At 37.3% G+C, this 21,646-nt stretch overlaps 1 protein-coding gene across 1 annotated transcript in view; it reads right to left on the minus strand.

Annotated features, from left to right (window-relative positions):
• The window catches only part of GREB1 (growth regulating estrogen receptor binding 1), a 59,969-nt gene that overhangs the window by 23,446 nt on the left and 14,877 nt on the right, over nucleotides 1-21,646 (minus strand). The window contains exons 7-21 of the mRNA XM_074922096.1: nucleotides 19,627-19,749; nucleotides 18,620-18,757; nucleotides 18,251-18,436; nucleotides 17,344-17,694; nucleotides 16,506-16,634; nucleotides 14,876-15,001; nucleotides 14,225-14,422; nucleotides 13,954-14,134; nucleotides 11,945-12,137; nucleotides 11,228-11,364; nucleotides 9,563-9,902; nucleotides 7,925-8,040; nucleotides 7,031-7,230; nucleotides 5,124-5,213; nucleotides 2,468-3,084 (exon numbers count right to left, since the gene is read on the minus strand). Of these exons, the coding sequence (XP_074778197.1) occupies nucleotides 2,468-3,084; nucleotides 5,124-5,213; nucleotides 7,031-7,230; nucleotides 7,925-8,040; nucleotides 9,563-9,902; nucleotides 11,228-11,364; nucleotides 11,945-12,137; nucleotides 13,954-14,134; nucleotides 14,225-14,422; nucleotides 14,876-15,001; nucleotides 16,506-16,634; nucleotides 17,344-17,694; nucleotides 18,251-18,436; nucleotides 18,620-18,757; nucleotides 19,627-19,749 (3,125 nt within the window). The remainder of the gene's footprint in view (nucleotides 1-2,467; nucleotides 3,085-5,123; nucleotides 5,214-7,030; nucleotides 7,231-7,924; nucleotides 8,041-9,562; nucleotides 9,903-11,227; nucleotides 11,365-11,944; nucleotides 12,138-13,953; nucleotides 14,135-14,224; nucleotides 14,423-14,875; nucleotides 15,002-16,505; nucleotides 16,635-17,343; nucleotides 17,695-18,250; nucleotides 18,437-18,619; nucleotides 18,758-19,626; nucleotides 19,750-21,646) is intronic.

Below are 21,646 nucleotides of genomic sequence, written 5' to 3' on the forward strand. Positions count from 1 at the left end.
GTAACAGATCCCTAGAAGATATGCTGTATTGTTATACCTTAAACCAACAAAGAGTCAACTTACTTTTACAGCTCTTTGTTTGATTTGCAGGAGATTTTAGTAATTTGGGAAGTTAAAATGGTAAAGGAAGCAAAGCTGCTGTCTTTTTCCACATACTGAAATGTATGTATACCCCTAAATTTTGATCTTAGGAAGAAGACATGATACGCCTAATTTGATACGTGTGAATTTGTTATGTATGAAACTTATATTCTTCAGAAAGAACTGAGGAGAGAAATGAAGAAATGAAAGAAATTAATAAACATGTGAAGAGTGTCCTTTAGGAACTGATCTAATTGTATGACCCCATGCAAGACTAGGAAATAACCTGCATTGTGGAGACAGCTGGAGAAGAGATGAAGTTTCAAGTAAAAGAAGTGATATCAAGGCTGAAATTCACTGCTGTACAGGGGGTCAATATTTAAAAAAAAAAAAAAAAAAAAAGGTTTGATAGTGAACAGTGGTGAATACCATGCCCTGAAACAGAGCTGATGAATAAATAAGCTGCCTGTTTAATTATAATTCATTAAATGGCATGTACCAAGTGTGTGAAGCATCAAAACTTCTTCACAGGTTTGTAGCATGTTTGCAGAACTCTCTGAAGGACTCATCTGAGAATCATGGATTTACATTTGCGGCCCATAACCAAATGAACCGCAAAGAAATATTTACTTATCAGCTAATCTGAATATTTAGGGTGGTTTTGGGAATAGTATCTTTGTTGATTTGATGTGTATGCATATACAATTCTTACAAAAACTGTCAGAACCTGTGTTTTACCTTGAGATGGAAATTAATAACTTCGCTCTTCCAGAATTTATTTGGTTTTATGCTGCAGCTGAGTATGAAATCCAGTATCTTGATCACATAATACCTCAATCTTTGGCAAACAGGGACAATTTAGATCAAAGGAATGAACAGTGAAAAACTGCTCATCAGAGTACTTTTATGAATTACAGGTTACTGTAAATTTTCAGGAAGTCCCAATATGAAAAGCCTATTTATGTTCTTTCTAGTCTACTGCACAATAAATTTGGGTGTAAAATGGAATACAATCATTTAACAAATAGCAATGTGTAGTTTCCTTTTGCAATGCATGGGCACAGAAGAGTGGATCATGAGGCAAGTTAAATTAAATTATCTTTGGATTAATTCTTTGGGTTGGCATTACAGTAACTGGCAATATGAGTCTTTGTTTTGGTTTGGATTTATTCTTTTTGAATTCTGAAGTTCACAGGACATATGTATGTTCTCAGTAGGCATGGTATCTCTTCCTATCCTGTTGCTTCATATTTCAGCAGACATGAATCCCAGAATCACAGAACCACAGAATCGTCTAGGTTGGAAAAGACCTTGAAGATCATCCAGTCCAACCATTAACCTAACACTACACCAGATCCCTCCGCGCTATGTCAACCCGACTCTTGAACACCTCCAGGGATGGGGACTGCACCGCCTCCCTGGGCAGCCCATTCCAACGCCTAACAACCTGTTCTGGAAAGAAATGTTTCCTAATATCCAGTCTAAACCTTCCCTGGCACAATTTGAGGCCATTACTTCTTGTGCTATCGCTTACTACTTGGTTAAAGAGACTCATCCCCAGCTCTCTGCACCCTCCTTTCAGGGAGCTGTAGAGGGTGATGAGGTCTCCCCTCAGCCTTCTCTTCTCCAGACTGAACACCCCCAGTTCCCTCACCTGCTCCTTTTAAGCCCTGTGTTCCAGGCCCTTCACCAGCTTCATTGCCCTAAGAGGCACAATATTACCTTTAGCATGTAACATGTGCATTGAACTAGGAGATATCTTGCTCAAAGGTAAGTGCTAACATTCTTAGATAATTTAGAAAAAAAAAGGAACTTCTTAGAACTATACTCATTTTCATATATCTTTTCAATGTAATTTAGATCTCTTGGCTCATCTACTCAGCTTGCAAAGATAGCTCTTCTAGTGTAGAACCGGACTTCTTGCATGTATTATTTACAACAGCTTCTATTTCTGTCTGCTGTGTGGAGGAAACTGAGAAAATAGTTACAAATTCCCAATTGTCTTCAGATTGATCATAAGAAAGTGGTTTTGTGAAGATCTTTGATCTTTATTTAAAATGTAAATGCATTTTCAACTTTAACAAACTGAAATTATACATCAAATCTATCTCTTGAGCAAACTATCTTTTAAAACATTTTAATGGAGAGAGACTGACAGAAAATGAACACTGCTACAGCTTCATCAACTTCAAACTCAGGCTAACAGTAAAGAAAGGAAGATTATTTTATTAGAAATGGTTAGGAAATAAAACATAAGCAACTTACTCTCCCCCCAAAAAAACACAAACCTTCAAGTATGAATGATAATAACTAATTATTTCTTCTGAAATTATGATAAAATTAAACAAAATAAATCAGTGACAATACCTTGTTCTTATATACACACCTGTGGTGGCCCACTCAGCAGCAGCCTTCTTGGATGAAAGGTGTCCATTCTGCCCTCATTTCTATTGTTGTAGTCCATATGGATTGGCTTGGGAACCGTCCATTGGCGGTAGTATAGAGACTGCTCCGTGCAAGTCATCATCTTACTCATAAGAGGACGAAAAGAACTTGCCCACATAACAGAATGATAAGGCAAGAGTGAAGAAGATTTGGGAAGTCCACTGCTGTCCGTAGAAGTAATAATGTCATAAACCAGTTTGGGCAGGAAAACTATAGGAGGCTGTTTTGATGCTTTAGTCATGGAGCACTGAGAGGTCTGTAGGATGAAGGAGTTATGAGTAGGTGCAGAGGAGGAAGAAGAGGAGGAGAAAGGTGAGGAGGATGATGAGGTGATGGAAATTTGGGCACTTTTTATGTTTTGTTTAATATCCAGCTGTTCAGTTACCAGTGGCAAGTGTTTGCTGATTGTTGTTTGCGCCCCCTTGTCTACTTTCTGCTTCTGCCTTTCATAGTTATTTGTATTTTCTTCAGTGCTGTTGCTTAGGACTTGGTGGGGGGATTTTGCTGTATCCCCTGATGCTATTAAAGGAGGAGATGACTCACTGCAGAATGCTGTAACTAAAAGAAAGTTTGTATTTCAACACAGTGCAACTATTTCTGCTAGTCAATGCCATGGGTAAACATGGATAGAGTATTCAACAAACATTGCGATCCCAGTCCTGTTCTTGCTTTCACCTTTCTCATACAAGAAGTCCTAATGGGACTAGTTTGGGGTATACATCTTAATGCCAAAAGTGCCTTTTAAAGCACTGAAGTGCATAGGAAAGATGTCAGTGATTGTCCTGTCCTCTACTTCTCTCATTCATTCCTTGCTTGAAGTGTTCATCAGATACTTTCATCATGAGACAAAAAAAAATTACTGAAACCACTGTTTAAAAGAATGTAATAAAATAAATATTCAAAGGTTATAGCCCCATCAGACTACAGAAATTAATACAGACTGACATCTAGAAACAGTCCTCTGAGTCAGCTCTGAACTGACACTCATGTGTCTGCATCGCTACAGCATGTACTTTGATCTAATAAAACCTGGCTCTCAAGTCTCTGGTGCTACATAATGCATTAATGCATTCATACAGCTTTGGGTCAGTTCAGAGCACATACTGAATTCACAAATGTTGGCCTTGAATATGTCATGTAGATATACCCCACAGCTAATTGCTGATTTTCTGAAAGTGGTCTATTTTTACCTTCTATATTCTAATTAATAAGAGTTCTTGAAAGTTTGAGGCCTCATTTTAAGTGGTTTTGAGCATCTCTAATGCTTAGTGAATTCCAAAGAGGAGATGCAAATACTTCACAGTCTTCAGAGTAGACTCAGAACTGGTTGAGGAATCAGTCTCCACGTGATACTAGGAATATTTATCTGAAGCTAAACATAGATAAACACAGCTTTCCTCTCATGGTGAAAACAACGGTCTTGGTTCTCAAACAACCCCCCGTATTTTGAAGTAATAAAAGCGCGTAATTTCTCTTGGTCTCAAGACATAGTAAGATATACTCTAGCTGCATATTAATCTAAAATAGCCAGTAAAGGACATTAGCAATTAATACAAAAATATCACCAGCAGTATGAATGGCTATAAATAAAACCACTGTGACATCCTTCAAAATACCTGTATTCAAGAGCACAGAAAAAGAAGAAACGAAAAAATATTTCTTTAACCACAGACAAATTGAGGCCACAAAGTCACAGGCACGCCACATGGACACTGGAACTGATGAACAGCCCAAGTTTAAAGAAGAAAAAATTTTGAAAATTAAAGTGTTGATGAAGCTTATCCAAAAGTTTTCAAGAATTTTGTCCTTTTTTAACCACCAATGTGCCTGTAGAAAAGAAATCATGGGCCAAATATGCACATCACAATGTTGAAAACTACAATTAAATCAAAATGAATATACTGTCACTGAAAAAAACCATCATGTTTTTAAATGCTGCATGAGATTGCAACTTCTAGGAAGTTACAGTACAATTTATATTCCCCATTTTTATTCAACTCTTCTCTTGATATTATCTGCATAAAAGAATGAAAAGAAATTTATCAAGGAGATGTAGTAATTTGCCTCATGCTTTCTACATCCCTTCACAGATTAAAAAGGAACCAAAGATTTAAAAAATTATCCACCTCTAAAAGAGCTTTCAAACAGTGCAAAAGTAATGAGTGAACATTCCAGAGAAAAACCAAAAAGAAATATACCAATGAGGATGAGCATGCTTTTTCTCCTATAGATTTTCAAAAGGTTTTTAAAAAATGTGAAGCTTGTTTTCTTTTTCATAAGTTGTCATGGCTTCAGTGAACACACTCAGCCATCACAGTACTAACTGAGCATTCATACCCCAGTAGCACATATTAAAGAAGTGCCTGGTTTAGGCACCCCACCCTGTGATTATTTTTCAAGCAAGAAAAGATCTTATTTCTTATATTTCAGAAGTCTGGTCCTTATTTGTTTTAAAGTTATCTTTAGTGATCCCATTACAATAGGCTTTACCAAAATCTTAGTGGTTTATGCCTTTTATTATTTATCTAATAAACTGAATAAAAGGTCTCTTTTTATGTCCTAAATGTAACTTAATAGAGATGATTTTAAGGCCTTACTGGAAGCTTTTGAAGAGAGAGATGAAGATGCAGAGTCATGGGAACGAGATCTTTCTCTTTTCATAGGACTTCTCTTTTCTGAAGTAGAACCTGTTTCATGAATGGTAGTAAAGGGAAAACAAAACCAAAATATAATTAAAGTAAGCCTGTAAGAAAGCAAAGTTACATCGTCAAGATACAAGTAGGGAAAAGCCCACAAGAGTTTGTGTGGGTTTTGTCCTCATTCTGACTCTATTTTCAGTATGGAGTATCTGTTCCTACCATGCAATATTGGACCAGCCTATGTCCTAATCTAACTATGCTGAGCTGCCGTAGCTTCACCAAATCAAGGCTGCAGCCAGGAGCTGGTAATTTCTAGGCATGTCTCAACCATGTTTTCTTTTTCTATCCATGTCTTATTTTCCTCACTAAACCAGTGTCAGGTAAACCAACAGCCAACAAGCTCTATTTTGTCAGTATGTTATGAAATTACATCCTACCTCATACATTACAACTTTACAGCCAGATTATACCTCAGCTTTTGGTGATGAAAATCCACATTTGGATGGCCACCAAGGATATTCACTTGAGGTTCCTAGTTTAGGCTTCTAAGTTAAAATGCTTGTTTCTATACAGTCTTACCATGGTAAACAGAAACCTAAGCACTGCCAGCAGAAAAATTAAGGCTGTAAGTCTATCTCAGGTGTTCTGAATGGGACTCTGGAGGAGCATACAAGCATAAGCGGCCTTACAATTTAGATACCTGACAACTTAGATGCCCATTTGACTCAGATCACATACAATCTTGGCATGCTTCAACTAAATGGACAGAAGTACTCATCACATCTAAAGTAGCCTCTATTGTAGACAGTCTGAGTATGACCTCAAGTATTTCATTCTTCTATCTAAAGTACATATCCAAATAAACTAAATATTTTTGTTCTGCTTGTTCTGCTATCCTTATTATCAATGAGCCTGAACTTAATAGGTGAACAGTAGCCAGTTATCTTCCTCCTCATAGTATAGAAAATGAAATGAAGGCAAGAACTTGAGATTTAAATAACCTATTAGGATAAAAATCCCTTGTTTTCCACAATTACAAGGCACAATAGACAGTGAACAAAAATGTAAAGAACTTAATGATAACTGATAATGCCTATCAACTATCATTCAAAAAAACCCCCAACAGTTCATGGGTAAATTATTGTTGTTTGTTTATACATTTATATGTTCCTAATTGCTCTCTTAAAAATGATAAAGTCACCACACTAACTACACTGTCAGTTTGAATGAATGGACATTTTCAAGGAGTACTCAGAAGTTACTATGTTCAGATGTATTTCTGGCCATACTGTTTAATGCCTTACAAACTAGAGACTACTCAGCTGTACTATATGCAGTTTCCTTGGGAGGAATCTTCATCATTGTCAGTGTGTAAGCATAGGTTGGGTATCATCAGTCAGGGACAGTTTAGGTGGAGCTGCCCCTGCTGTGAGAGAGGGGATCTGGTCACCGTTTCCCAGGTGGCAAAGCGCACACTTCCCTGCTGCAGCGAGGGCAAAACAGTAGCAGAGCACTCCCAGCAGTGAGCATCACTAGATGTACCCAGTCAAGCTCCACTTCACAGCTGCCAGAACATATGAGGCAAAGGACGTACAGAGGGAAGGGAGAGAAGAGAGCCAAAAAAACAGAGACAACAGATGCAGCAGCAGATCTGCAAGAGATTAAAATGGTGCAGCAGCAGCAGTCCCCAGGCAGGGAGGGTGAGAAAACACAGGTTGGGTGAGATGAAGCAAATCTGAGGAGCAGAGTTCACTCAGTAAAGCTAACTCTAGAAACCCTCACCAAGGAGGTATCCATGCAAGCCTGCTTTTTCTAATACAACTCAATCATTTTACAGCTTCTTTTATTATCACTACTAATAATACCTTCCGTCGCTATTTCTTCATCTTCATTATCAGTGCTGCTTAGTTTCTCTGGGTCACTTTCTAACACATCATTCACAACTGCTTTTTCTGTGTGAATTTCTGAGCTCACAAAGTATGCTGCCAAACCAAGTTCTTGCTCCAAGGTTGTCCTTACCAAAGAAGATGAATTTATTAAACGTAGGTCACAGTATCTCAGTGATCTAGAGAGAAACAAGAGGGGCTTGTATGAAACCTCACTGTAATCTACTCCCTTATTTCTTTTACAAACACAGCCAAAGGGGAATTTTTTCATAATCTGCTCAAACTACAGCTGAGATGATAGAACACGGTATATCTTCCGTGCTTAATAAATTCACCACTGTGGTGCATACGCTTTTATTTTTTTTAACCCAGTTATGCAGCTTCATCTAGTGCACTGAACATTAGCATCAGCATAAGAAAAAAAATAAGCATTTGGGTTCTAAGCCTAACACACAGAATGGTATTCAATTGAACATACAAAAGCATTTAGTGCCCCAGGGCATCCTGTCATTCCAGAAGACACTGATCTCTCCACACATCCTGTAGCGCATACGCCAGCATCATGGGGATGTCTCAGCTACCCTAGGATAGCTAAAGCAGCTATACTTTTTTTTTACATACCCTTATTGTCTCCTCTAAACTAGGACAAATCATAATATTTTCTGAGGTATTTATATGTTACTGTAAAAAGGAAATTATGATTAATGACATAGGGTTTTTATTTATGATATAAAAACTGCCAAAAAATGGGTAAAAAAATCTTGACACTGAAACCTGTTTTCTTCTCCCACAAGTAATTACACAGTTAATCTTCAGACATTTGGTAAGCAATGGATAGAACACTGCCACTGAGAAAATACTGGATCTTCTTACCGTGGCAAAGACTCCCCTTGTGGATCCATACCACTAAATATCAATATACAAGGCAAACCTTCCAGTTCCAAGTAAGTCTGTGGCCTCCAATCTACATCTTCAATTTTCTGCCAGACCTGTACAACGTGAAAAACACTGTTGGACATATCTATATGGCACAAATAAAAAAACAGAAATATATACTTTGATCATCCATTATATGAATCGATTTGTACAGTGGATGGATGTTCCACCAAGGGAAGGCACAGAGCAGAGCCAATTTCAACATAGGTAGATTGCACAGTTCCTACAGCATTACAAGTAGCAATCTTCCTGATGTAAATCTGAGGAGGTTGGGACAGTATGTTGGCACAGTATGGAAAAGCCTCCCAGCTTCCCAGTTCCATAGCACTGGGGCCAGAGCATAGGTGGGTAGAGTGTACATGGTACAATGGACAGTAAAGCTGAGTAGGAGCTTTGGGGGAGAGAAGAGTTCAGAGGATTGCTTCTTGTGGCAGATAATGTATGGATGTCCGAGTCTAAGGAAGAAAACGAGCTAGGAGTGAGCTTTTTCATGTTAGAAGAATAGGGGAAAGATGGAATTGTTCAACACATATACCAGTGTCCTCATTTGCTACCCACTGAAGTCTTCTGCTCTCCCCAAAAGCTAACTGTTTTCCTGATAACTTCATGAGAATTTCGATAACTAGATCTATTGTTTGGCTGTTTAACATCAGGCTATATTGCTTTGCTCACACCAGTCAGTCCTTTTTGCTCCAAGACTGATCTACAGATAAGGAGTACACAGTAGGACCAACAGTACAACAACTCAGCCTCTGACATTTGTACATGTACCACTATTACGTATGTCAGAGAAGACAATCAGGATGTGATTCAGAGCTAATAGTGATTTTTCAGAATAAGTTATGCCTAATTTACAGAAGCATTACGCCCTGGATCTCAAATGACTGCATCTGACATGTATTTAATCAGACATGGTACAGAGTGTACCATATATATTACACCATCCTAGAATGTGAATACATTTTTGCTCTGGTGATCAGATGATGGTAAATTTATGAAAAGCAAGAGAGTATCACAGGCTTTTCTTAAACGCATGACCACAACTCTGGATCTAAAGGATATAACTTAATCCATAAACCAACATGGTCCAGAATGCATAAAGTCCTGAGCTGTGAATACCAAGGGTCCTCTAGGCACCACTGATTTGGTGCCTTCAAGCCACCTGCTGGTGACAAGAATAATATAACTCAGCTGGTCACTGATGAAAATCTGTTGGCACTCTGATGATTTTGTGAGAAAATTCTGCTAAAACTGTGGCCACTTTATTTGGCTTTTTTCCTTATTGATCATGGTCCCTGTAGATAAAAGCAGTTCAGCTGTTTGGGAGGGTTGTTGCTAGAAGTCAGGTTCTAGCCATATTAGTTAATACTTCACTGAGTATTAACCAGAGGTAGGACAGTAGAGGTGTCACAGACAGTATGTCTAGAAGATAAAAGTCATGCTCCTTATGGTACTTTTTTTTTTTTTTTACTGGTAAGACCCACACTTCAGCTTATGACCATAATTCTCACCAGTAAAGTCTCCCCACCTACCCATCTAATGAAGCTTCCCAGTATATGTCATTCTGCAAGTTACCTTTAGTTGCTCCACAAAGTGCTTCCCTATTGTGATTCCAGAATTAGGATTTCCCAAGATTATTTCAAAGTTATCTTCAAGAGCTAGTCTTTCCCTTACATTATACAGACGTTCATATGCCACTGCAGCCAGCGGAGTACATGGAATTCTCAACACTACCATGAGGCCATGACCACTAGGACATTGTCTTGAAGAGTTTATTAGGTTTTGGGTGATTTCCAGAGTTTCAACTGAGGTGTAATTCTTCATCTGAGAAAGACCACACACTGCCATCATAGCTGCAGAGTAGTGTTGTATGAGGACAAAAGTCCTTATCACTGCACTGTGTAATCTGGGGAACCTGAAATAAATGGTGAATTAAATAGTGAAGTATTAAAGGCTAAAGTGAAAAAGCTAATTTTTCAACATATAGTAAACTCAGGATTTTATCCTGTAAAGAATCCTTCATATCTAATATACAGCAGAAACTCACCAAATTGCAGCTGGATAGCCTTTGCAATGTATCATTTCACACCCAGAACAGATGTCTCTACATTTCTTAGTAAAGATTTACTAAGCAAGTTATCCAGTAAGGTTACATCACTTTAAGTTACCAAGACTTTACTGGTGTTACAAAATTTGTCACAGAATATTTTCTAAGGCACTCAGTAATACCATCGATCAAAATACTGTGAGAATAGTACACTTCATTATGTGTTATTCTTAAGGGGGGGTGGGGGGTGTTTCTCTTTTATTCTTACTGAAGCCCTGAACCAACTTACTCTTGTTTCCAAGAGAGCTGAATCCAATGAGCACGCTAACTTCCCAAGCCCAGGTACACCCTGTCTCAGTCCCCGGTCTATGGAAGGGAGAGATGTGGATATGCAGCATGTTCCTGTGTTCTGGTTTTCACAGAAATGAAGCCCAGATGCACAATAAAAAGAGCAACTATGGCTTGTTTAGAAAAGTGTTGATATGCATGATCAGAGCTCCAAAGCACCCTGAAGGAAACCCCAGCAGTTAAGTGTGTATGTGCTCAGTCTACCAGTTAGCAATAGAAATTCACAAGATTTTACTTGTCCTGTCTCATTCTTCTTACAGATCCCAAAGAGTTCATCCACCGCTGCACACGTGCACATAATGTGTCACTACTCTTTTTCAGGATTCTATACTTGCTTCATAGAGATCAAGGAAAACTGATTATGTATTTTCGAGCTGATGATGCTCTGAAGTTTTTATCATCGATTTAAGTGTAAAGCCACAGTGATATGTCCACTTCTCTTTGTGGTCCAAGTACAGTATACACAAATTCTACACATCAAAATCAGGGTCAGCAAGTGATAACATCGGAGAAAAGTAATAACACATTTGAAATTACATGATGATGCAATGTTAGATTATTATAATATACAAGTAGCTACTGGTCACAGCAAGAACATACTCTACACTGGGCTAAACTGTGTGTGTGTTCATAGTAAGAAGTAGCCTAGACTAATTAGATTACAGGCCAAATGTATTAAAAAAAAGATGGAAGGAGAAAATAAGAACGAGTGAAATGTCCTTGCATACACAGCTGATCTGTGAGACAGCAAGGAAAAAAAAAAGATCCAGGCTTCTAGGTAATAACTCAAGTCTCTGGAACACACCTCCTGAATTTCCTGTGTTAAACAGAAGAGGATACCATACCTTTTTCCCAAAGCCATGACCATTGCTTCAAAAGAGCTGTCATACCGAAGGAGTGGAATACTATGTCCAGAGAGGGTGGACTCAATGAATTCTGACAGTCCAAAGTATTTCTTGTTTTCATGGTATAAATCTACACCCTAAAGCAAATGAAGCAATAAAAATATAAAGGTAAAGTCTATCAATTATTGATTTACAATTGATTAACCATTGGTATCTGATATATTTGCAATCACATTCTCTAATAAGCATATATCTACTCAGACATTAAAACAAGGAAAGAAAAATAATTTTTTTTTTTGAGAGAAGTTTGACCCAATTTTTCCTTGTTTCTTTCTCTCTCCCCACATATACATATATACAGGCAGAACATCTATGTATGGAATAAATATGCACACATATGAAGAAAATCCATAAATGTTCATATATTTACGCAGTAATGCACTAGAGGCAGATTTTCAGATGATTTCCACTTATGTAGCTCAACGATTTTTAGCAGAACTGCCACAGTTTATAGAAGATATAAAAGGAATAAAGAAAAAAGGCAAGAAATGACAGGACAAGCAAGGGGAAAAGAACTCAGACTGAACAAGATAAAGATGCCATCCAGACTTCATTCTTGTTTACAAAAATCATGGGGCCTCCACAATTTCATCAAGTATGTAATTGTAAAATAACTTATGAAAAGCTCACAAAAGCACCTCAAAGCATCCATCTTACATTGCTGTATGAAGAAGGCCAGTGGATCTCATTGTAAGGGCTGATATGAGTATGCTGTGTCTGCAGCGCATAGGGGAAGGAAGTCACATGGAGGGTCACAATATTTGGCGCCTCTTTCACCTCCCTGCAGTTCAACAGTCTATCAACAACTCCTGTAGACAGTTCTGTTTGAGGATAAAGGCTATGCATAGCACTGCAAAAAAGAAACCCAAAACTCTCCAAAGTGATCAGCACAAAGAAACATTTGTGTCAGTGGAAAGCTTTAACCTGGATATGAAATTGAAGTGAAACATGTACAAGGAAGTTAGGACTCTATTCTTTGCTCTGCTTTTGTTGCATAGAAGGATAGAAAAAAAAAAATTCAAATTATTTCACTGCAGCTGAAAATTACTGTAAGTCTCCCTAGACAGCAAATTACCAGTCCCTTACAGCTACCAGAATATGAGAGATAAAGGATGAAATAAAGCTGATGTTTTGACTGTCACCAACAGGCACACAGTCCTGTAGTAACTTTGGCCAGACTGTTAGTGCTGTCCTTAAGAAAATGTAATTCCTACCTACAAAAATCAAGATAGAAAATGACAGACAGTAAGTCAGGGTAACAGGAAAACAGAAGGAAACTACCTGAGATAAAGCTGATATGAAAGGGAAAAATAGTTATTGTTAGGGCAAATGCCAGCATCATGGAACACCTACAGTCAATTCTTTGCTCTGGTATAAAACTTCAGTCCAGATTCATGTTATTTAATTTTTGGCATCTACCTGCAGTGACTAAGTTACAAGTCTAGTGTCTGCAAACTCCCAGAGAGAGATAAGTAACTCCAGAAAGTGGCTGTGCCCACCCAAGATCTAACTCAGCCCTCAGAGATGTAGTGTCTCTGTTGTGACTATGTGGGCAATCCCAGGCAATTGCACTCCTGTTTTAGGCATCTCATTTAACTGACTTAAGTGGCATGAATCTTGCTTTGCAGAACAGTCACTTAAGTATTTGTCATTTACATATCTTTATTAGATAAGAGGAAAAAATACCAGAGTTAAGCAGCAATACAGGTATTTCCCTATCACTGAAGGATGTCATATGAATAAATGCCTTAAAGGCTGTGACAGCTGTAATGGGCCATGCAAGTCCCTCAGATACAGAGGAGTTGAACAGGAAACCCTCACACACACACAGATACAAAATTCTGGTGAAAATCACCATTCCTGACCAGTGTGAAAGACAAAACCTTGCCATTTCATTCACAAGCAAGATTCCATAGCTTTTAGTATAAGAAAAACTACTGTGTTCCCAAAGTTGGAATATGTTGGTGTTTCTGGAATTCAGTATGTACTCCAAGCTCCCTAGTGTCTCAGGAGCCAAAAAGCAAAAGCAGCCCAACTTCTTAGCAGGTTGTCGAGAAGCCAAGGAAATGGGGCTCTGTGAGGGAAGTAATGAGTTATGCAAGTGAGCTGATGGGGAACTTGGTAAACATTGAACAGAAAGCTCCCTGCTTCTCTGAGGAGTCTACCTGACATTACTATGTATCCACAGAAACTTTCCATTATTATCAGTCAGTGATTCTGGATAGAAAAAAACATTGTACTGGAAAATTTCCAATCAGTTAAAGAAATAAGCAGCAGTGTTGGCTCACTAGTTGTCTACTCACTGTGGAGGGTTTTTGCATGTTTTCCAGCCCAGAGGACACTGACAGAGGATAACGAGCTCTGTGTACTTTCACAGGAAGCTTTCCTTTGAACATATGACAACCAGACAAAAAAAAAAAATAGTTGTGGCTGAAAGAAGATAAGAATGGTGAGCAAGAAAAGCTGAAATGTTCCACTGAGGCATAATATAATAAGCAAGATAAATCATGAAGGACTCTAAAAGAAAACATGTTTATTCAATGCATGGGAAGATAAGAGTTAGCAGAAAGATGCAAAGATGAGGGAAGGGATAAATCAGAAAGCTGATCTTGAGAACTAATGAAAACAATAATAATGACTCTAAAAAGGAGTTACAGTTTTCTTACCTCATTAGATCCCAGTGTGCGTGATCATGGATTAAGACAAACAGTGTATGTGGATTCTGCATAGAGTTTTGTAAAAAGACTTTGAATTTCATCTGGGCCTCTGCATCTAGTTTCATAACATACTGTTCCACCCTCTGCTTTGTAAGATGTTCCTTTTCTAATCCAAGTTCTAATAAAATACCTAAAGAAATGAAACAAATGTCAGTATTTCCAAATACAAATGCATTTAACAATGTCCTGTAAATCTAAAATAAAGCTAACTAATAAGCACCTGAGTGCCAGAGATGAAACAAAGTCTGCTGATAAGTCACTTCGGAGGGTGGAACACAAATCAAGAAATCAATTTTCTCAAAGGAACCCAAATCAAGATTTTGAGTGCTGGAGTCAGCAATTGAGCAAATATGAGACAGCAATTTCTGAGCCACTGCTAGCTGGAATGGACGAATCTGATGTCGTTCAATCTCATAACCTGGAAAAAGGCAAAATTCTGTTTAGATATATGCTCAAAGTCTAACCTCATATAAAATGTTAGTCTGGCAAAGAATGACTGATCTACTCTTTAAGGTACTTTGCTTATGAACAGGAGTTGCAGTTTGGAATATGGAATATGCAAAGAAATATTTCTGCATTTGGTCATTTTGGTCCTGTAAGTCTCTTAAATGTCTGAGAGCTGAAAGTGAACTTGTGCAATAGCATTCTGCTACCACAGAAGTAAGACTTAGAACTTCAGAGACTACAATACCCAGTGGAATGAAGCAGAGATTCCATCAGTAAATCTGATTATTCCAAGACATGAGTTGCTGCCTGTGTCAGGACCTTCACCTTCAAGAGCCTAGGACTCTGACCAGATAGATCTAACTGCACACCTAGACACATGGTCTCAAGTACCTACTCTGTTACCTCTTTAGAAAATCCTCCTTACTTGTACATGCAGTCGTTCCAGTTCCATTCAGTGCTGTTGGTTTATTCACTGAAGCAGAAAGTGATGAAGATATGTGCCCTTGGTTTTCCTGATAAAATTTCTCCAGCAAAAGATCAATGTCACCCTCTATCAAATTGAAGGGATAATGGAATAAACATCCATGTTAGTAAGAGCTGCATTTCATACTGATTTTGTTTTATAGATCTTAAAAGAGCTTTATATTGCTATTTAGTTATCCTGCCCTTGACTTATACAGGAACCCTCCTGTTATTTTCTATTGCATCTGTTTTTACAGCATATTACTAATAAAATGCAAATCAGAGCAGGGAATGATACACCAGCTCTGCAGACCATTGACTAGGGCATTTATGAAGGATGGTAGAAAACTAGTCTCAAGTCCCTGATGCAAATCAGCAACAACAAAGACATGAAACTGGTTAGTTTATGTTCAGATCATGCCGCTGGACTGTTCACTAATAACGATTACAAGAAGCTTTGGAAAACCTGATAAATATTTTAAAATCTTTAACATTTTTGAGAGAAAGAAAAATAATTCTCTATAAAGCTGAAAGAGAAATATGAGGTTTTTTAGCTATACACAATGCTGAAGCAAGCAAGGTGTACTTTATTGAACAATAAATATCTGTAAATATATCCTATTCAGCAAGGGACCTGCTTACAGATGAAAGCTATGCAGAGAATACAATATGACTGTCCTGAGTATTTAGTATTTTCTCAGCAGTTGAAAAGATGTTTGAACATGTCTGCACTGAGCTCAGAAGGCAGGATCTGCCCCATGAAGTGCCATCCAGTGGATATAGATGGCAACTATTTTTAGGATGTTCATTTACTTCTGCTCAAACAATAGCAATAGTAAAAGTGATTTTGAGAACCATACTTTGAAGATACTAAGAGTAGGAACACTAACATAACTACACGGTGGTTCAAGGAAAACGAGTTTCTCTTAAGTGACCACTCAAAATACCATGATGCATCCAAAAGGGTTCTTGTGATCTAAGTACAGATTTACCAACATCAAGTGAATGGCGAAGGGGACTGTGACATCCCACTAACACTGAAAAATATGCTGCATTTGCTCTAGTTGTGTGATACAGTTTAACTTTCTCTGTGGCTAGATCTATCCCCAGATAATCTTGCCTGTAGTAATCCTCAGTATACTCAGTTTAAAAATGATCCAGTAACCCTGACACTCTGCAATTTTCCTCTCTTTCCCATGCATCATGACCAAGTTCACAGTATGGTAAATTGAAAGGGCAAATCCTACCTTTGACAAAATAACTCTATTATGGTCTCAGTGAATTCCGTGTTTAGGGCAAAAGAATTTATAGTTTCATATGGATATGGACTTGCATAGTGCATGGATGGATTTGCATAGCTAAGAATAATATGCTCAGCTATTTGCTCGCATATTTTTATGAAACTGAGAGATTTTAGAAACTGACACTTTCAGGAGAAATTTCAATTCAAATGTATTTTCACAACGTTGTCCTGCATTTTTTATATATTTCTAGTAATGTCTTCCTTCTGGAAAGGTAATGAGCACAGGTATTTTCTCTGACTTAAAGTTTCAGGGACTTGGAAACGTGCCTCTTTATAACCTATTAGGTACCTGGGCAGAGTGTGCTAAAGAAGGACCCCAGAGTTTCCACTTTCCCTGTGACCAGCTGATAGTTAACTTCTTTTTGGTAGTCTGAAGGAGTGAGCATGCTCTCAGACAGAACTCTTGCCTGATACTTTCCTAAAAGACAAAAAAAAGTAATTTTGGAAGCACTTCAAACTAAAGTTAAAATGTTCTAAGTCATAATAAAAATACTACCCAGCTAAATGTATAACACACACACAAAAATGGCAGAGATGAGTCTTTTCTCTCTCCTATGCATGTATGCACCAGACACCTGTAAGATAGATTCATGTTTCATCATTCTTTGTGTTTCTTTCCCAGTTTAGGAAATATTTGTTGATACAATATATAAAAAGACCATATAAATAGTCAAAGGAATTGTCAATTATCTTACACTCATAATGAATCTTTGAATGGATAGTCAAATAATTTATTTAATTATCAGCATAGCCCTCAAGAGGTTGTTGAAAAGAATGACACTGAAAGACCATTTTTTTTTAGAAGCTAAAAAAGATGTTCAGTCCTCTGTTTGCAGTAATATCCCACTCACACAGAGCAGGAGAGCTTTATGTACTGTGCATGCTGTAACTCAGTATTATTTGTTTGTAGTAGTGTCGGCTGGGATGTCTTAGTGAGAAAACAGGTAATGCAGAGTATGATTTGCTGGGGAGAAACCCAACTACGCAGCATCAACTTGGGTTCATCAAAAACCATTACTTGTTGGGCAAAGCTCTGCTTTCTGAGGGAGCTTACTGAAACTCCAGCCAAACTCCTCATAGCATTGAATTACTCTGTTTTGCCTGGAGATACACCCTTCAGATCTTACCCGTTATCACAATGCAGGAATCAATGGCTCGATTTCTACTGGCACATATGATCACCACGTAGTTTGTCTTTATTAATTTTCCTTCAATGAGTAGCTTAAACATTTCCGAAAGCCCTTCAGCCAGCGAGTAGCTGCACTCAATGATATGGACACTATCGTTACAGGAGCTAGCTGCGAGGCCCGCCAGCCAGGGCAGCTGGGCTGAAGTCACTGGTGCGATCTGGCTGGCCACCTGAGGAAAGGTCTGTGGAACAGCCTGTTGATACTGACGGATTTCAGAGAGGTGTGATTCCCGCCATGAACGCATGAATATTTGTTCCAAATCCTCAATCAAAGGGACCTGGTCTGAGGCTAAAAAAAATTAAGTATTATGAAACAATTAAACAAAACTGTTGAGTTTAAAACATTTTTTTCAAAATATGTACTTTTTTAGAGATGATCATGTTTCAAATTTATGTATGCATGCATGATTCTATTGCCTTTAACAGATGTGAATCAAATTTTTCATTTTGAAGTGCCTTATGATACTCAGATAAAGCTGCCCTAATTCGAACTTGAGTATCAGTAATTAGAAGTATTTAAAAGGTTGAGAGATGCTGGTTTCAGCATAATAATACTTCTAAACCACAGACTGTATGCAAGAGCAGTGAATTGCAGCTCTTTTCCTTTTCTGATTTTTAGTTGCTGAGGTCTCAGGTTATAGAAGATTAACTTTTTATGATTATATTTCAATCTGCCTGGTTTTCAAGAAACAATTATTTAGTTTTGTTTCATTACAACAAATTAAATTGTTTAATATCATGTCCTAGGACTGATATTTAATATTCTCCTGCCCTAATGTTCCCTTTTTAATTTGCTGGGATGTAATATATTCATTGCAGTCTATCTGGATGTAAAATAATCTTACCTAGTTGAACAAGGTAGTAGACAGTCAGTAAGAGTTGCATTTCCTCTGAAATAGGCTGTATTGTGGAGGCACCATATTGTTCATATGCTCTAGATAAAGACTGTGAATTTCTGTAACAGGTGTACAGCAAAGGACTCACTATCACATCATTAATGTTCCCACAGAGATATGGGAAGTTTCCATGACCTACAAAATAAATGACGTTTGTGCACATCACACTAAAATTTTTAATTTCCCATATATACATTAAACAGTTTTAATAGTAAACCTTCTAAAATTGAAAGCTTTAGCAGTGTTTAGCAGTAGGATGTATCTTTACACCTCTTATGGAAAAGATATAAGGTCTTGTTACAGGGTTGAGATTTTTACCTTTAAAAATAACTGGCTTTGCTTTACAGATTTTCAGCAAGTTGTCAGGAACTGAGACCGGTTCTCCTGAGCCCACCATGGGAGATGAGGCTGGCCCCACCAAAGCAGAATGTGGTAAAGATGATAGGCTTCCTCCATCTAAGATTTTACACATATTATTACTCGAGTCAGGTCTAATAGCGATTTCCTCAAATAAAGGTTATTTAACATCATCTCATACCCACATTTGGTATCAGTGTTAAATGCTTTTTATGGTTACATCACATTTCATGAGCTGTTACTACAGCCCATACTATTATGCTAACTTTCTTGGAGGACTAATTACATTGGTGTGACCTTGAACATCAGACATGCATCTAAAGATTTTGAAATGTTTATAAACAAACAGTTCCAGCTATGAATGCAAGCATGCAGTGACTTATGTAATATCAGGGCACAAATAGTTATGATTTGTGTATTCTGTATGATATGTTTAGCTTCACTGCTTCTAAATAGGTTCTCTTGCAATAGCAAGAAAGAAAAAATTAAGATCCGACATTTGCTCAGTCATAACTTCTTTGCAGTATTTTTCATTTAAACTATAGCGCATTAGAAGAAAACATGTTTGGGAAAGCAGGTTTATTTCACTGCATGTCACTGTATTCTGTATCTAGACTGTAAGATCCAAGTGCCAAGAACACTGACAAATAATTGAAACATAGTACCTTGACCTGAGTTATGACACTAATTTTAACATCCCAAAGGTGTTTTGGTGCCTAAAGATGGATACAGACACCTGTTATGATTTCCTAGTAATGACTTGATGACTGGATCATGATAAGAGTTAAACTCAGGGCCTCAAATAGAAATTAATGGAAATGAACATAAATAATTCTGAGCATGTACGTATCAAACACCTTTCAAAACTCTAATGCGAATCTGCATGTGTCTTTAAAATATTGCCTCTCTTCCCCCATTATTTTCTGAATAATGAAACAAACACTGTCATTATGTTGGGTATAGCTTACCATTTTTAATTCTGTTTGGAACCTGTGGGTTGAGCTGCAAGTTCCAGTTTTCTGTAGATGATGGAGATTCCGGTGACCAACCTTTATGGCGCTTTTTTGGAGGCCCCGAATTTGTTAAAGTGCCTGAATAACAGTAATATTTCAGAAAAGTATTAGAGCAAAATGTATTCCATTTTGTGCATGGTAATTCAATGTTCTGATAGACTGAATGTGTGTGTTAAGTACTGTGGTAGACAGGGTCAACCCAATCAATATAATCCTTTTTTATGTTTTTTATTTTACTTTGCTATGCCCTGCTTAAATTTCTGGGAATTTTCTGGTGTAGAGAACTCTTAATTATCTATGTAGACTTCACTTATTTTATACCAGTGTTTACTCTGTATTAATAATAACATAGTAAGAACAAGACATGTACTAACAATGCTTCTAAGTTAATATTTTGAAGACAACATGGGGAATTTTGCACTTTTTATTTCTGAACACATGACAGTGTTTCATGTAACTTATTGAAAAATAAAATTCTGAAGGGTTTCAGGGTAACATTAATAAAGATCTGAGTTCTTTTCAACAATTTTCCCATTTACAGGTTTTTTGTCACTTCTTGCTGGTCACCATCTTTGGTTTTACGCTATTCCATATTAATTCCTAGCAAATTACTTCTTTACTTTCCTCCTACCCACGCGCAGTTCCAACCCCTTTGCCTGCAAAAACATAACTTTATTAGAATTATTCTAGGAGATCCTGATGATTAGTTTCTTGGATTTTCTTTCATTAATTTCTTGAATCTTCTCGGGCACTCCTGCAAACTCCTAGAACGATGCACTTTCACTAACGTTACGTATATCTAATTATCGAGAGTCAGTGGTCCTCCAGGAATTGCTCAGCAATTTCTATTTGCTCAGCTATTTCTATTTCTGGACATGACTACGCAGAGGTCATAACACTGCTTGACACTGGCAAGGCTACATCTCCTGGCAGAATGGTTATTCCCACATAAAATTCAAGACAGAGTAAGAATCTTATATAAAAAGGGGGTCTAATTTTGCAAAAGATATTAACATTAAAAATAAACCTGAAGTCTTCAGATCTAGAGTAAGATTGTTCACTTGCGAAACCTTACGTAAAGGTTTTCAAAGATGACTTTGTCCTTTAAACTTCTACCACCTGAGGGCAGTATTTAACCATTTGTTCTACTCATTCTTTCATTTCGTTTCCTGACATACTGTAACAAAAGTCACAAGATAGTTAAAGCAATACAAAGAATTTTTCATTTGAACATACTCTTTCCTGCAAATATGTTGATATGTGAAAGTAATCCATCTGAAATAAATTGTCAAGAATATGTTGCTGCATGGAAGAAAGAGATCAAAGAACCTGAATGGGCAGAGAAAAAGAATTTGGCTGTGATGCTCAGAGGGAAACTTGGGAAGACTTATTCTAAAATAGAGCCATAGCATGTTTCTAGCTGTAGTGAAGACTAACTTTCTTGCTTAAAGAAGCCAGTGACACAGAATACAGTTTGTGACAGAAAACAACACAAATCTGATAATAATGAAGTGAGGACAGTTTCTTCAATTTGGAGTCAGTTGTCAAAGTCTAGTGCTCCATCCCAAGGTGAACAGCAACATAAGAATTATCTTACAAGTGATTACTTATAAATCTTTCTCAATTTCCTTCACAAAACCTGCTGGTGAGATTGATGCAAACTGACACATTCCTTAAGATCTGGGATTCAGAATCTAGTCAGTACTTCTATTAAATGAATGAACGGTAACTATAACGAAAAACTTCTAATTAATAATATTAACTGTAAGAAAGCTATGGCTGAAAACATTTAAACAATTTGTTTTCTGAAAATTAACACAGAAAAAACGTTATGGTCAGAAATGTCTTGGAAGACAATAGTCATTTCTATTCATATAGGAAATTACGATCATAATATCATTTGTTCAATGTTTCTATTATGCCCATGAAATATAGAATTTAGGGTTATTAAAATATAGCAAGTCCATACAAATAC

Source organism: Athene noctua, chromosome 1 (genome assembly GCF_965140245.1).
Source record: "Athene noctua chromosome 1, bAthNoc1.hap1.1, whole genome shotgun sequence".
Classification (NCBI taxonomy): Eukaryota; Metazoa; Chordata; class Aves; order Strigiformes; family Strigidae; genus Athene; species Athene noctua.